This window comes from Protomyctophum bolini, assembly GCF_963924005.1.
Source record: "Protomyctophum bolini genome assembly, chromosome: 1".
Lineage (NCBI taxonomy): Eukaryota > Metazoa > Chordata > Actinopteri > Myctophiformes > Myctophidae > Protomyctophum > Protomyctophum bolini.
The window spans coordinates 10092512-10110011 of NC_137862.1; the positions used below are offsets into that span (position 1 = coordinate 10092512).

A 17500-nucleotide genomic window follows, 5' to 3' on the forward strand; every position below is an offset into this window, starting at 1 on the left:
ACACACACACACACACACACACACACACACACACACACCCATGCACAATTATACACACGCACACTCGCACAAAAACACTCACCCACGCACATATACATTACACATACCGGTAAACACATGCTAACCCGTATACACAAACGCACCCAGACACGTGCACACATACCACCATGCCCCCCCCACCACCACTACCACCCCGTCCCATGCCAGCCCACATGTCCATCCAGCAGCCATGCACTCATCCCTGGCCAAGTCACTGTTATCTTTGAACTGACTTCAGAGAGCCTGCTGGCCTGCCACCGATCACTGCTCTCGTGTGTGTGTGTGTGTGTGTGTGTGTGTGTGTGTGTGTGTGTGTGTGTGTGTGTGTGTGTGTGTGTGTGTGTGTGTGTGTGTGTGTGTGTGTGTGTGTGTGTGTGTGTGTGTGTGTGTGTGTGTGTGTGTGTGTGTGTGTGTGTGTGTGTGTGTGTGTGTGCGCGTGTGCGTGCATAACAGCACTATCCTTTCATTTCCCTGCCCTGCTTTGATCTCCCGGGTACTATTTTTAACCTTGTGCCGCAGTAGAATAAAGATTTATTACTGGGATGTAATTGGCCTGTTGTTGCATTAGGGGAGAGAGTGTTGAGAATACTGTATATTTATGTTGTTGCATTAGGGGAGAGAGTGTTGAGAATACTGTATATTTATGTTGTTGCATTAGGGGAGAGAGTGTTGAGAATACTGTATATTTATGTTGTTGCATTAGGGGAGAGTGTTGAGAATACTGTATATTTGTGTTGTTGCATTAGGGGAGAGTGTTGAGAATACTGTATAATATTTATGTTGTTGCATTAGGGGAGAGAGTGTTGAGAATACTGTATATTTATGTTGTTGCATTAGGGGAGAGAGTGTTGAGAATACTGTATAATATTTATGTTGTTGCATTAGGGGAGAGAGTGTTGAGAATACTGTATATTTGTGTTGTTGCATTAGGGGAGAGAGTGTTGAGAATACTGTATAATATTTATGTTGTTGCATTAGGGGAGAGAGTGTTGAGAATACTGTATATTTGTGTTGTTGCATTAGGGGAGAGAGTGTTGAGAATACTGTATATTTATGTTGTTGCATTAGGGGAGAGAGTGTTGAGAATACTGTATAATATTTATGTTGTTGCATTAGGGGAGAGAGTGTTGAGAATACTGTATATTTGTGTTGTTGCATTAGGGGAGAGAGTGTTGAGAATACGGTATATTTGTGTTGTTGCATTAGGGGAGAGAGTGTTGAGAATACTGTATATTTGTGTTGTTGCATTATGGGAGAGTGTTGAGAATACTGTATATTTGTGTTGTTGCATTAGGGGAGAGAGTGTTGAGAATACTGTATAATATTTATGTTGTTGCATTAGGGGAGAGAGTGTTGAGGAGAATACTGTATATTTATGTTGCATTAGGGGAGAGAGTGTTGAGAATACTGTATATTTATGTTGCATTAGGGGAGAGAGTGTTGAGGAGAATACTGTATATTTATGTTGTTGCATTAGGGGAGAGAGTGTTGAGAATACTGTATATTTATGTTGTTGCATTAGGGGAGAGAGTGTTGAGAATACTGTATATTTATGTTGTTGCATTAGGGGAGAGAGTGTTGAGAATACTGTATATTTATGTTGTTGCATTAGGGGAGAGAGTGTTGAGAATACTGTATATTTATGTTGTTGCATTAGGGGAGAGAGTGTTGAGAATACTGTATATTTATGTTGTTGCATTAGGGGAGAGAGTGTTGAGAATACTGTATATTTATGTTGTTGCATTAGGGGAGAGAGTGTTGAGAATACTGTATATTTATGTTGTTGCATTAGGGGAGAGAGTGTTGAGAATACTGTATATTTATGTTGCATTAGGGGAGAGTGTTGAGAATACTGTATATTTATGTTGTTGCATTAGGGGAGAGTGTTGAGAATACTGTATATTTATGTTGCATTAGGGGAGAGTGTTGAGAATACTGTATATTTTTGTTGCATTAGGGGAGAGTGTTGAGAATACTGTATATTTATGCCTCTCCTTTGTAGATTTTGTTTTTGTTACTTTCTGATTCCAACTTGCGTGCTGCCGTTGTTTTTTATTTTATTATATTCTTTAAAAAAAATTGCTTTACTGAGATGGTTCAACAAAATGCAGATTCTGAGGTGGACAAATAAAGTCAGTTGGGGTTTGGGGTAGGGCTGTACCCAACAAAGGATGTAACTGTTGGGGTTTGGGGTAGGGCTGTACCCAACAAAGGATGTAACTGTTGGGGTTTGGGGTAGGGCTGTACCCAACAAAGGATGTAACTGTTGGGGTTTGGGGTAGGGGTAGGGCTGTACCCAACAAAGGATGTAACTGTTGGGGTAGGGGTAGGGCTGTACCCAACAAAGGATGTAACTGCTGGTTGAATCAGGATATTTATGTGAATATTCAACTTTTTTTTTTTTAATGTTTTTTTGTGGCTTTCGCCTTCTATTTTATATTTTTTTAATAGAGGGACAGACAGTAGGCTGACAGGAAGGGGAGAGAGATGGGGAGGTGACATGCAGTAAAGGCCGTCAGGATCGGGAGTCGAACCCGCGGCACACTGCCATACTTGGTGCCTGGACCGCTGAGCCACAGCCCAGGCCATATTCAACGATTTTTATTCAAAGTAAGGTCATTATGACTACAACGAAGCTACAATTGAAAGCGTTTCAGGGTTGATGGATGCATTTGTAAATTGTTTGAACTTTTAAAAGCATTGAATCCATTAAGAGAACTACAAACTACAGCAGGTTTATTTTAATTGATGACAATCCATCTCCCAATCCGACTGTGTGTTCTGAGTGCTACGCTAACTGTATAGGCAGCTTGAGATAATTAACGACTCACCAGTCTTGCGGTTCAAAGGGAACACACTTCCAAAGTGTGTACATTGTTTAAGTCACAAGAGCATGGTTTTCATATCGTAAATATGAACTTTGGTCGAAGTCTTTACGTTGGTTCTTTTGCTTACTTTCGACAAATGGCTTGGCTTCAACAGACATCGGAATTCCACAAAAAAAATGAGCGATTTCAAAATAAGAGCCATTTTTATTGGAAACTTGCAACACCGGATTAAGTATAGACTAAGAAGTGACACCAGAGCTATTAACTGACACTGGGACGAAATCAACAGGCAATAAACAGGCCTATGGTCAAGTCTTACTTTGGGGTTTGTTTTAGAATTAGGTTTAGCTAGTTAAAGTTAAGTTTCACACAAACAAGTGTTACGTTTACGGGCTTGAAAATGAATTTGTGGTCAATGGAAATCCGTGGTGTCTGTCTGTGTGTGTGTGCGTGCGCTCGCGTGTATGTGCGCACGCTTGTGCGCCTAATGGACATGCACTATACCAGCTCTGTTATGAATCCTCCTGTCAGGCGCGGTGGAAGGGAGTGTCAGGAAAACCCAGCATGAAAGACATACCAACACACACATAACACGCATACACTCCTCCCACCACGCTACTTACTTTATAGGAAAGTGATTGAGCGCCACGCTGTGATAACGGGAGACTTTTTAATAAAAGTCTGAGATGAGATGAGCAGGCGAGAAAAGAACCCTGCTGCCGACCAAATGCCACCAGTGCCACAGGACTGTGTGTGTGTGTGTGTGTGTGTGTTTGTGTGGTGTGTGTGTCATGGTGCATGCTAGCCAGGAGGATGAGTTGGTGATGACGGGGCTCTGGAGTCGACCCTTTGAAGAGTTGACATCCGTTTCAGAGAGAGCCTCAAACTGTATATCTGTGCGCCGCTCTCCATTTACACCCTCAGCCACGACGACACACACACACACACACACACACACACACACACACACACACTTGCACTTCACAAGTTTCTCACCCCCCCACCCCCATCCCCACCCCTCACTGAAATCACGGCACTCCAAGCAATGTTATTCTTCCATCCTTCTCCGTGACGTTTGCTTCTCCGCCTTGTGCTCAACATGTGCTCCTGTGGCTTTTGGGGCTGCCCACATCAGTCGTGGACCTGGCCCGCGACGGGGCCAAATTAGTAAGGAGAGATGAGATGCCTTAGAGGGAGCGGCAGAGACGTGAGGTCAGGGATGATGAGCTTTATATTGGCATATTCCTGGCTAAACCGGCATGACCCGTCCCGGAGCCAAGCCTCCGACCGACACATGTTCCCTCTGTCCTGGAACTATAGAGCATCTGAGAGGAAACATGTGGAAGCAGAAAGAGAGGGATAAGATAGGAGGAGGAAGCAGGGAGGAATGTGGAGTCGGGTGGGTGGGAAAATGGACCATGAGGAGGAGATGCTAAAGAAAATCGTTATGATGGACTAAACATGCAGAATGTCCCCCTGTGTCCGAATAGTTCAATGCCGGCAAAACGCATGGGCTGTCCACGCTTTAGGCCGTCTATGCTTTTCTGTTGCATTGCAGACCCGCCACGTGTTTAACCAGTGATTGATAGGCGGCTTTTTCACTGACAGCTGGCAATTCTCAGACAAATTGTCATCCCCTTCATGTGCACAGAATTACACTCTGGTATAGTATTGTGTACTGGTGTCAGAGCCCCCCACACTGTTAACAGTGTGATCAGGCTCTCTGCCTCCATCTAACCTCTCTCTCTCACTCTCTCTCTCTCTCTCTTTCTCTCTGCGCTACGTTCTACTTTGAAACAACCACAAGCCTGTCATTAGGCCAGTCTTTTAGCATGACAAATCGAAAGAGGATTGAAGTGACACATTTCATTTCAACTGCGCTGTTGGGTGTAGTTTTATTTCCTCTGGAAATAGGTAAAAACAAGACATATTTCATTTGTACTGCATTGATTAGTTAAAAAAGAAGTAGTGGTTTATGGGTTAGCACCTAATGTTTTACACTATAACGCTGTCTTGATTATGAAAAACTTTACTTGACGATTAATTGTCACTCAAATAATTAAGATTAAGGTTTAATTGTGTTTCTGTTCATTGAGCATTATTGGAATTTGGAACATTATAAATCAAAATGACATTTCTGTTTGGCTTTTAGCCTTTGTAAACAAAAGTTGCACAGGTATTTCCACTATTTTTGAAATTTTGTAAAATGTTCGACGTTCGACATGACATTTTTAACATGGAAATGATTATGATTATTGTGGCGATTATTCAAACCTTTTGATTATCTCAAATAATTGCCATTAGCGACCATTATGTAATAATAATTGCCTATTTTTCCACACTATCATGTTATTCAAGTCACAATCGTGTTGTGAGCTCGCAGATTGTCTATTTTAACTGTTTGACACACAATGGTACACTATATTTAGTGGTTTAAGAGTGATTAAATGTCACTAAACGGTAAACACAGAACACACATTTAAAACAAGAATACCCAGCACAGAAAGGGGGAGGGCATGGCTGCTACTCGCTTCATTCCATTGGATCAAATCAAATCAAATCAAACTTTATTTATAAAGCACATTTACAAAGACCAAAGGTCAACCAAAGTGCTGTACAGGATCAGGTAAAAGAAAAAGGAAACCAAGACAAAAAATAGCATGGTATAACAACAAAAGAGAGCAACAAACTACACAGTTGCAGTACAATAGAGTCAAATCAAATAGAGTCAAAAGCCATGGAGAGAAAATGAGTTTTAAGAGAGGACTTGAAAGCTCCCAAGGAGCGAGCGGACCTAATCCTGTTCCAGAGTTTGGGGCCGGCCACTGAGAAAGCTCGGTCACCTCTAGACCTGTACTTTGTTGAGGGCATAGTCAGAAGCAATTGGTCAGCTGACCTCAAGGACCTGGCTGGGGTGTATGGATTTAAAAGGAGTGATAAATACTGGGGTGCGAGACAGTTTAGGCCGGGCTTTAAAAACAAATCACTGCTCCATGCTCTCAGGCGTCGCTCACACATACACCCTGTCTTCTTGGTGTCTCCTGTGTCCTCTGTGTGGCTCGCACATACAAGACACCCTGTCTTCTTGGTGTCTCCTGTGTCCTCTGTGTGGCTCGCACATACAAGACACCCTGTCTTCTTGGTGTCTCCTGTGTCCTCTGTGTGGCTCGCACATACAAGACACCCTGTCTTCTTGGTGTCTCCTGTGTCCTCTGTGTGCCTCGCAATTCATTTTCAATGGGAGTCACTCTGTGTGGCTCGCATTTCATTTTCAATGGGAGTCACGCGGCTTGTCGAGACAGAGGACACAGGAGACACCGAGAAGACACGCTGTCTTTCCTGTGTGACTCAGGCCTCTGACTTTCCCAGAGGGAGAGCAGAGAGGAGGAACACTGTTTTTCCGCCTGCCAGGCGGGGCACCACCGGTCCTGTCCTTTTGTGATTGTGCGTTAACACAGAGAGGCTGCTGGATGTCCTGAGGTTGTGTCGAACTGAGGAACAGTTGCTGGCGTGCTGAGACACAGCTGCCCCTCTGCAATGAGGCTTTTTACTGCCCTGACACCAGGAGCGGAAGGACGGAGAATGCAGGAGGACGGGAGGGAGGAGAGAATTCTGAGGGACGGAAAGAAAGCGAGAGAGAAAAAAAGGAGAGTTTTAACAAAAGGAGGTTGAGTCCTCCAGTCATGCTCCTTCTTCTTCTTGTGTTTTCAGGTGGTCCTGTTTTGTTGCGCTTCCTCTCCTGTGTCCTGCTTATCACTTGTTATCGTCAATAGTGGTGGAGAAAAGCAATCAGTCAACGGCTCTCCAGTGTTACACCCCACTACCTCCACACACACACACACACACACACACACACACACACACACACACACACACACACACACACACACACACGCAAACACACACACATGCAAACACACCCACACAGTGCTAGGGGACCCTCCGGGTAGTCTGCGGGGAGGTCTGTGGTTAATGAACTCTAAGCTGTTTGACATCATTCGTAGAGGGAGCATCTATGGTTGTCATTGTGTGCGTTGGCTTGCACTGTTCTCCCCACTTCCACATTTAAACGACAGCAAATGTCTTCCATTGGATGGCCGGGGGGTGCTGGGGGGGGCTGTGCAACACATGTCAGACAGCGAGGTCTAAGCTGTAGTGTCGGGGTGGCCCTCACTGGCCAGGCCAACCTTCTCTGGGCTTAGAATAGCTTTGCCGGGGTTTGGTTTGGTCAGCTTGGTTGCTTGTAGTCGTCAGGTGGTGGCTCACTCTGCTGTAGGTGGGCTGGTATGAGGCAGCGTGGGGTTTGTGGCCTGTAGCCCGCATGTTATCCCTGGAGGACCACCTGTCTTGCACTGCACCCACCCAGTACTAATCACCCCGGCCAAGTGTCTTTCTCTGGAGGTGGTCTCTCAGCTTTCACTCTGCTGGAGGTCCTTTTCTTTTCCGGTGCGGGCGGACGTTCGCAAACGCTGGTAGTCGTATGTCGGGGTGCGGTGGGGGGGGGGGGGGGGGGGATATAGTGGCTGTATTTGACTGCCTGTCCCAACAACTCCCAACAACGTTTGCATTGTGAGCGAAGCGTTGGCCTCGTACAGCCCCTACAGTCCCTGCGCAGTGAGATTGAGTTAATTGCACATTGAGAGACCGCCGGCTCTACACATCCCATATTCACCGTGCACTCTGAACCTACCACACACACACACACACACACACACACACACACACACACAGTACTGTATGTAGGGTTTTGGAAACACTTTAGTCTTGACATCACTCACTGGATCATGGCTCAACAGTCAGTGCTTGACTGTTTTGCCGACTATGTTTTAGGACAGATGTACATATTAATAGATGCTTCATCATTTGCTTCATCTACTCTCAGTATATGTTGAAACGTCCCACAGCATTCAGACCATCTGTTCATGTGTGGGTGTGTGTGTGTTTGTGTGTGTGCGCGTGCACCTGTATGTGCGTGGTTTGGTATGTTATGGTTTGTTCGTAAGCTCTTGTATGTTCTCTGAGCCAACGGTCCATGCTTTTTAAAGCGTATTTGACAAATGCAGAGCGTCTCATGTGGCTTCATGTGACATGACTTCTGCTCCAGCGCACAGGCTGGCTTCTAATTTAGACCAGTGCAAACCCACAGCCAGAAATGTGAGCATTTACACACACGCTCTCTCTCTCTCTCTCTCTCTCACTCACTCTCACACGCATGCATGCACATGCTCTCTCTCTCTCTCTCTCTCTCTCTCCCCCCCCCCCCCTATGCCACAGACTCTCACACCTTACACACATTAACACATAAATAACACATACACTCACACATACAATAACAACTGAACAAAAATGAATAGAAATCACATTGAATTTGATACTCCTATAATAAGCAGCATGATTTAGCATGACTCAAATTTCTGGTCACATGGTCCAACAGCCACACTCTAGACTCCAAAATATATAACCCCCCCCCATCTCTCTCTCTCTCTCTCTCTCTCTCTCTCTCTTACGCTCTCTTCCTTGTTAGGTTTGGGGATTGCAACACCAATCGTAGACAACTGTATTGTCTAAATTGATATTGATTGTTCCAACTCAGTTTAACTCAAAACATGACAAAATTACACAATTAGTTTTAGTTAACATCACAGTGAACATCAATTTGCTTCTCAAACATAAGCACGGTGACATGCAGACAGTATATCCATAATGATATCCATGTGATCGCAGATTTGTGACGTTGATTTCAAACATATCACCCAGAGCTGCACCCCCCAGCCCCTCCTCTCTCTGTGTGTCAGCCCGTCTGTCTGGAAGCCAGCAGGGAGCCTTCAGGGCCCTAAAGCACCCAAGATGTAAGGAGTCTAAGGACACACAGAATGCCAAAGCGGAGAGGGGAGAATTAGTTGGATTAGGTCATCCTCACCCCTGCCCCCCCCCCAACCCCCAGTTTAGAAGAGAGCAGGGGAATGAAGGGGAGTGCAAGTGTGGGAGGAGAGAGAGAATGGAGGGATGGGAGGCAGTCGAAGGGGAAACATGAACAGGGGATGGGAGAAAAGGGAGGAATGAGAAGAGAGAGAGAGAGGGAGAGAGAAGGGGAGAGAAGAGGGTGAGAGGAAAAGAAAGAGACCATTAATTTGGTGCGGTGGGTGGGATCTGTAGGTTACTGGGGTTTTCTGTGCCAGGCCCTCCTGGCTTTGACTGATGTCTTTGTGAAGAGGCCAGGAACCACACACACGCACATGCACACACACGCACGGGCGCGCGCACACACACACACACGTTCCAAGAAACTCAGGGGTTTGTTGCTGCAGGCCAGTTTCAGTGATCCTGTGTGTGTGTGTGTGTGTGTGTGTGTGTGTGTGTGTGTGTGTGTGTGTGTGTGTGTGTGTGTGAGCGTGCGTGCGCACTCACACACACACACACACACACACACACACACACACACACACACACACTGCACACACATACACACAAAGGTCAGAGAACAATGGTCATTAGTGAGATTCAAAGTGAGATGGGAAGGTTTATTTATTGCCTGTAAATGGCCTTCCGATTTACTGCCGTGTTTATGAAGATGATGGTGATTGTCTCAGAGCAGCAGCCGTGCGGTGCAGCGAGACCCACTCACACCAGCTCTGATGTTCTGTGGAGTAAATCCTTGTGACAGGCCAGGGTGCCGAAGGTCATTTATGATCCTCAAATTATAGATAAATGTATGGAGATAATAAACATTGTGAGAAGAATTATGGAGGTATGGCAGGGAATGCATTGTTGTGCAGGAAAATAGCCAACACATGTTTCTCATCATACTTCTCGTCATTATTTTCAAATCATCTGGAGACAAATATTTGATGCGGAGAGGCTTCCGGGCCGGCCCTCTGTAAAATGATGACGGTAAACCACAGCCTCGCTTTTCTAACACCATTACCAAATATTCCAACTTGAAAAGCATAGACATTATGGCTAAACACACTCCCTACTTTTGGCGGAGTACTCCGCCATAAGGAATGTAATAACCTTCCGCTCTTGGCGGAATTCTCCGCCAGATAAGCTTTATTATTGATACCAAACCGGATAGCTGATTTCTATTTTTTCATTATTATTTTGGCTCGGCCTTTCCTTCTTTAGCGATCCTAGACCGGGTTGCACAACAGCGGTCCCGTCCACCTCCCATTATACAGGCTGACTAAATGCTGAATAACTCCTAATCTACGGAGCTCTCCATGGTTTAGTCAATTGATGTTCGGAGGTCTTTGCTGATTATCCGGTGGTCTAGATGGAAACATTGGCGCTTTCTAGAGCAAGGATGGCTATATTTTAGCTCGCTAGCATTGCCGCTTATTTAGCACAAGATGGACGCCTACAACATCCGTTGTGCAACCTTTAAATCGCCCCCACAGCCCGTGGCAGTCTGAGGTTGGCTTTGCGTCCAGCAGGTGGCAGTGAACCTGTCTTAAAACTACACTACTACTTTCACTACAACAATAATAGCTTAGAAGAAAGTAGTCACCAGTCCCCATGACTACCAGCACAAAACAGGAAGTGTGGTGAATATAAATAAGTACATATACGATGTTGTCGCAGTGGCACTGATATATGCGGTCCTTGGTGTGTTTATCGAGCAGAATCGTGGACTGGAACTAGTATGCATAGAAATACAAATATATTCTCTGTTATTTATGGCAAAGGAGTCTGTTGTATACCTAAATAAATGTGCGTTTTAACTGCATGCCAGAATACCTTGATATCATTCTCTGAGTATCCAACCATAACATGGACTATCATTCTCCCAGTATCCAACCATGACATGGACTGATTGATTGAAATATTTATTAACAGTTTGCAGAATTACAGTAAATTTCAAGCACAAACTCAATACAAAGACTGTTAACTGTGAGTGGACGACCCAATTAAGCATTACACTTGTTTACAACAGGGTCCACCATGTTCAATTCATCAAAACATTTAGAGACGTACAAATAGACACTTCTATATAGTTAAAGAACAGAACAGGAATTCACCATAAAGGAAGCAAAAAGGGAAAAGAAACATCTACAGTGAGGGGGAAAAGGGGGGGGTGGGGGTGGTGGGATTCAGATTTTACCTGCAGAGGAGCTTCTTTTTGACTCCCCCTTCTATTTGTTTGTTTAGATTACCTAATGTCCTCAGAAACATCTCCAAAGGGAACGTTGAATAAGAGGACACGGTCCCACGGATGGCCTGCGTTTGCATTTCTTTATCTCTCTGTTTTGGCACGCAGGTTTTCACAGTACCTGCATTTGTATAGAGATTCATGGGGGCGTGTGTAGGCCACCGTGTAACTGAGAAGGGCTTTTTTGTAATAGGGTCCTGGCCTACTTATCACAAAAGCGTCAGACATCAAAATGCACACATAGACATTTAGAAGTTCGTCACAAGCTGCGTGGTGTATTCAAAGGAGCTAAAATTACCAGAGGAGCTATGATAGCTTCTCTTTTGCGCGCGTGCGCACGCGCACGCACACACACACACACACACACACACACACACACACACACTTGTATTAAGGTCAGGTATATTTATTGCTCTGTTTGAATGGCGCTAAGCCCATTACACACACAGATTCCTGTATCGCGTGAGTCATGTTTGACAGTAATTCTCAGCACCTGTCGTGTGCAGTTATTGTACTGTTTGGAGAGGGTGATGGGCGGTACCGTCAGAAAGTCTCTAAAATACTGTATTATGCTAAAGTTATTTTTAAATAACGTTTTCTTGTATTTTTCTGCTCTGTCTAGAACTTGTCATCCTGTGTGGAAAACTAATTTCTCCCATCTCCTCTCCTCTGTGTCACATTTGCTGTTCATTTTAATTGGTGGTGTTCTATTGTGTATCTCTCGCCTGACCTGTTTTTGAGGGGCGCTACCCCCTCCTATGCACAGCTTTGTGTGTGTGTGTGTGTGTGTGTCTGTAGCACGGAATGCGATGATTTGATTGGCTGGGCACGTAATGTGATGATGATGTATATGATGATAAGAGTGCCCCTCACTTCACACAAGTGTGATTGGTAAATGAAAGTATGTGTCACTCAGCATTGTGTACAACTCAGTAAAACCGTCCCACACCTGATTGATTGATTTATTAACAGTTTGCAGAATTACAGTAGGGCCTACATTACAAGTACAACTCAATACAAAAACTGTTAACTGTGTGTGTTGACGACACCATTACACTTGTTTACAACTAGAATTTCGCCGGCCTCCGGCCGGCGAATCCTAGTTACATTGCAGCGCAATATGGGAAGAAGGAAATAGCGGGAGTTGACAGAATTATTATAATAACAGAAAGTGTTTTTTATTTCTCATAAATACACAAACATGGTGAAACAACTACAGTCACAGAGAGCAGTGCCAAGGTAGCTGCTGCCTGCTAACGATGCAAACAACAGCCTTGCCTGTCGTGTGTGTGTGTGTGTGTGTGTGTGTGGGGGGGGGGATAGCACTAATTTTCAACATTTTACTGTGTCATAAATATTTACATCTGTAGCCTATATTGTGATTACATTTGACCGTACATTTGACTCTTGTGTTATATTCTTGTGAAATATTCAGTAAAGTATTGTGGTGAAATATTCACCCCAAGTTGATAAGATATGCAGAGAATATAATACCAAGAAGCCCCAGTTTGAAATGCATTAGGCCACAGACCCCCATTTGATACCATTTGCTCTCTGGGAAAATCAGGGTCCATTTGGTTCCATTTGTATGCTCTTGGAGTATGATGACTGTGCTAACAGTATTATCATCAAATATGTCTCAGTTTGAAGATTCAAAAAAACATATTTCATATGTGTGAGCTTGTAAAGTAGAACGTTCAACCAGAGACAGTGTTGCCAAGTCTGATCATTATAAGCTACTTTGGACTTGTTTATCTATTGGTAGTCCTTGACATGGAAATGTTTGAGTTCCACTGCTCTGAAACAACATTAGACAACAAAGTGTGACAGTCAACACTATAATTGATTATTTTAAGACTAATTTCCGGACCATTTCTGATTTACCTACTTTGAACTGGCCTATTAACATTTTTATAGACCTGGTTGCTTGTTTCACTCTCACATCCACGATATGTGGCAACCCTGGTCCCTGGTTTGTTTTGTTTTGGTTTGCGTGTGGATGTTGTTTTGTGTTGTTTAGCATCTTTAGCACAGTATCTATCACAGGGTGCAGCAGCTGCTGCTGTCATGAAAACGCAAGTTTCTGTCCCAGAAGCTCACGTTAGGTCTGCGCACACTGTACGTTGCTATGGCAAGCTGTCATCAAATGCTGCTGACGTTGTGGTCAGCACTGTTAGCATGTGTGCTATCAGGCAAAAGCTGAGATAGATATAAAACTACTGGCCAAAATGTCATACAAAACACAACCCCTCAAATCGGAATGTGATTGTGACCTACAGACCATCATGATTTGCTTGCTGGACCTATAAATAATTTATTTGCATTAAATTGCCACTCGCCTTAGCCTGCATGCCTATTCCTGTGTGTCTCTGTGTGTGTGTGTGTGTGTGTGTGTGTGTGTATGTGTGTGTGTGTGCGCGTGTGCGCAAGACAGACGTGCGTGTGTGTGCAGGCTGAGAGCTGCTGACTGTGATTGACGTGTGAGCTAGATAAATCAGTGAGAGTTGGAAAAAGCGCACGCAGAGCCAACTCGCAGGCAGTGCCTCAGGCCAGATGCCTGAGAATCGGCACAGGATTCTCTGGGTCACCAGTGTTGGTGTGACACACACGGCTTCCACATTTAGCTTCATACTGGGTGAAAGTGGCGTTCCAAAAATTATTTTTCCCCTCGGAATTCTTATTCACAATGAGATGGAGTTGAGGTGTTTGTGTTTGCTTGCTGGAGCTATAATTAATGTATTTGCATTAAATGTCCACTCGCGCATCGAAGTAAAAAGCAAGATGGCCGATTGTGAGACTGAAAAGTAGCTGTGGGGGCGGGCCTGGAGGGCCTATGAGAACACGGAGCAGTGTTGCCAGGTTTGCGAATTGTAAGCGAGTTGTAGTGTGTGCAAGTAGCCTGGTTAAAATGGCTTGTTTCTGCCGCTGTTGGGGCAACAGAACATGTCGACCAGTTTCTGTCAACCAAAAGCCACGTGACCAACTCCACAATTGTTAAATTAGATAGGGCCCACTATTTTCAATTCATCAAAAACCCGTGCTCTTCTGGGGTCAAATTTGGCTCAAATTTCACTCGAATACGATGCTGCTTAGACTCCAGTATGTCTGTGACAGTTGGTTTGTTTGCTGCTAGTCTATATAGTTAGTGTCAAGGTAAGATGTATAGAATAGTCTACCGGAAAAATAAATAAATAATTGGTCATGGTGATTAAAAAATGGTGGTTAAAAATTCACTGCCAGGTATTAATCTGTTGTCCTTTCTTTCACTCGGAAAATACATTTTGTAACCGCGATCACCGGTTCTGTTGGTAAAAAAATCAGAGAAAAATGCATTTTTCTAGATCTGATGAACCATTCATACGTTGGCGAAGAAGAGTGGCGATCTATCATAAATTTGCCAGGATATGAGCAATGTTAATAATCCTGTGTGTCTCTCTCTGTTTTCTCTCTGTATAGGAGTGTGTTAATAATCCCTGTGTCTCTCTCTCTCTCTCTCTCTCTGTTTTCTCTGTGTATAGGAGTGCGGGGCAGTGCGGAGTGTTCTTGTGGGAGGAACCACTTCACGTGTGCGGTCAGTGCGTTTGGGGAGTGTACCTGCATCCCTGCCCAGTGGCAATGTGACGGGGACAATGACTGTGGAGACCACAGCGACGAGGACGGATGCAGTGAGTCCTCCACACTCTACCCTCAATGTCTAACCTCTCTCTCTCTCTGTCTCTCTCATTCTCTCTCTCTCTCTCTCTCTCTCTCCCCCTCCATTATTCTTTATGTGACATAGTCAGCCAAAAAATCTCTTGTCTTGTCTACACAGGGACACATAAACAGAGTTTTTAATAATCTACAGTTCTACACTGTGGCTAGAGTTTTTTAAAAGATTGGTTTTTTATGAAGAAAGCTTTTGAGTGTGGCCAACCCCCCCCCCACATATGAAAAGCTCTGCTTTAAAAATAACCGACTATGTGTGAGACGAGGCCTTATAGCCCCGCCTCCGAGTGAGGAGGCGAGGATTAGATGCGAGTCTGGAGGAATCAAGCAGGTTTGGAATGATAACCACATTCCAAATACTCAAATTTCTGCCTGCTTTCATCCTCCCTCCTCCACATGTCATGTTGTATTGGACGGGTGCATTTCTCTATGAATTGAGCTGTTTGACATGCATTCCTCCCACACCCACCACGCACAACCAATTCTATTTACAATTCTGTGAATATTAACGATCAAAACCCATTTCATTTGTTGCCTCGGTGGCTTTGATCAGATCTACTGTATCTGAAGAATTTGCTCAACCCATTTAGGCCTGACCTCAAAATTACAAAAATATCTTCTAAATCCTCACGATTTTTCAAAAATAGCAGACCTACAAGCTCGTAGCTATGAGCTTGTAGATCTTCTATTTTTCAATAGCTAAATTATAACATAATGTCTAAAACACCAAAAGGGGTTCCCGCCCAAAATGGGTTAAGTATCTCATCTAGTTTTAATCAAATGGGAAACTTTTCACTCTCAGACTGTTGATAGACTGTTACAGATAGACTCACGTACACGCACTGTTACAGTATGTTAACACGGAGCCTGCCACAAACGTAGTTTGTACGTTTTCTAGGATTTATATTCTTTAATCCATGTTTTGATTCGAATCGTTAGCTGCCACTCGTTGGCATCCCAGTGTACGTGGGGGACAGTGGCTGCGGCCATTTTGAAGATGTGCGCGCATCAACTCGCACTCTATGTGCTGCTTTCAATGGCCTGTATCTCTTTTTTTCTTTTAACCCATTCTGACCTGAGATCAGATTCATACGAGGTTTCCACTGGACACACACTGGTCTGATTAACCCATTCTGACCTGAGATCAGATTCTAAAAATGTCAAGTCGCTCTTCGATTTTTCAAAAAATAGCAGACCTACAAGCTCGTAGCGCGCCACTCGGTGGCGCGCTATGAGCTTGTAGATCTGCTATTTTTCAATAGCTAAAGCATGACATGATGCTAACACCAAAATGGGTTCCCGTTCAGAATGGGTTAATATATTTTTTATCACACGATTTTGTAACCCATTTTTCAACCAACCAGTCAAGACACCACACACAGCATTATGTCATCGTAAAACACCCAGTTACGGATATTTGGTTCTTCAAAACAAGGGTTGCAAGCGGAAAACCTTGGCAGTGCGCGATAAATAGATTAATTAATCCCGGCGGTCATTGCGTTTAACATGATGACATTGTTAGGATATGAGCAGATCGCATGTTTTCGTCTCTCTCTTTGAAGTTTCCCAGATTATCAGTGTTCATTCATCCATTTGTAACTCGGAGAGTGGACAAATTGAACCAAATGGACCCTTAAGCTTCATGCACTCTCAAGACACAGAGGTTTTTACTGTGTTCCATACACAATATCAAGTCAATTCCCCTGTTTGTCGTTGTACTGTGGCTGTGCTTCAGAGAATGCCCAGTGCAATAATGCCTGAGTGACTTTTGGGCATGGCATTGCATTCCGGGGGGGCAGAGGAGGGGTAGTGGGTTATACAGGAGAGCCTTGGCAGCAGATATAGCGTGGGGGGCGGGCGGGGGGGCGGGGGGGCGATCGGGGAGTTATTCTCTCAGCAGAGCATGTCAGGGAGGAGTGAAGAAGAAGAAGAACTGCTCTTTTTTATTCCTTTTTGTACTCTTTTCCTAAAGTATATTGATGCTGTCAACCGCTGTCTGGCTTCAGGCTGTTCTTTTTTCTATTACTGTGAAGCACCAGATGCTGCTTTGTTTGACACGTCCTAAACCTGTCAGGAGTCGGAGTGTGCGTGTGTGCGTGCGTGTGTGTGTGTGTGTGCGTGTGCGTGTGTGTGTGTGTGCGTGCATGCTCGTGTACTAACCTTCCTCCATCTGCCTCTCTCTATCACATTAGTCTACTTGGGTGGGTATGGTGGGGTGGGTGGGGGGGGATGCTAAGCGCTATTGATCTGCCGGCCAATAGGACATTCCACGGCTCCTGATCGCCGTGTATTGATCTGTGCGGTGTCTCTCTCTGTTTAAGGGGGCGGGCGCCACGCGGAAACCAGCAGCGCCATTCACTGGCCCTTCCCAATCCATTAGTACTGTCCGATCGACCGCATACAGTACATCAGGCGGCGCACACCTCGCCTGTCTGCTCCTTGGACGTGCTCCAGCCAGTCTCTTAACACATTCTGACCTGAGATCAGATTCTAAAAAATGTCTTCTACATCCCGACAGTTTTCTGAAAAAGCTATGTTTCTATGGGCTGTATTTTGCGTGCCTTAAGTACCAGGTCTTATTCCCTAACTCCAGGTCTTTAGGTTTACTCAAGTTAGGGAATAAGACCTGGTACTTAAGACACGCAAAATACAGCCCTATGTCAGTCGTTCTTTGATTTTTCAAAAATAGCAGACCTACAAGCTCGTAGCGCGCCACTCGGTGGCGCGCTACGAGCTTGTAGGTCTGCTATTTTTCAATAGCTAAAGCACAGCATAATGC

The 17500-nt window shown here is 44.5% G+C and overlaps 1 protein-coding gene across 4 annotated transcripts in view; it reads left to right on the forward strand.

The window, feature by feature from the left end:
- lrp4 (low density lipoprotein receptor-related protein 4) overlaps positions 1 to 17500 on the forward strand; it is a 118503-nt gene that overhangs the window by 38394 nt on the left and 62609 nt on the right. For 3 of the 4 annotated variants that reach the window (XM_080766119.1, XM_080766120.1, XM_080766122.1), the window contains exon 2: positions 14535 to 14681. In XM_080766119.1, the coding sequence (XP_080622245.1) occupies positions 14535 to 14681 (147 nt within the window). Of the gene's footprint in view, positions 1 to 2634; positions 2655 to 14534; positions 14682 to 17500 lie in introns of those variants that run through there. The other variant, XM_080766121.1, reaches the window with a different exon arrangement.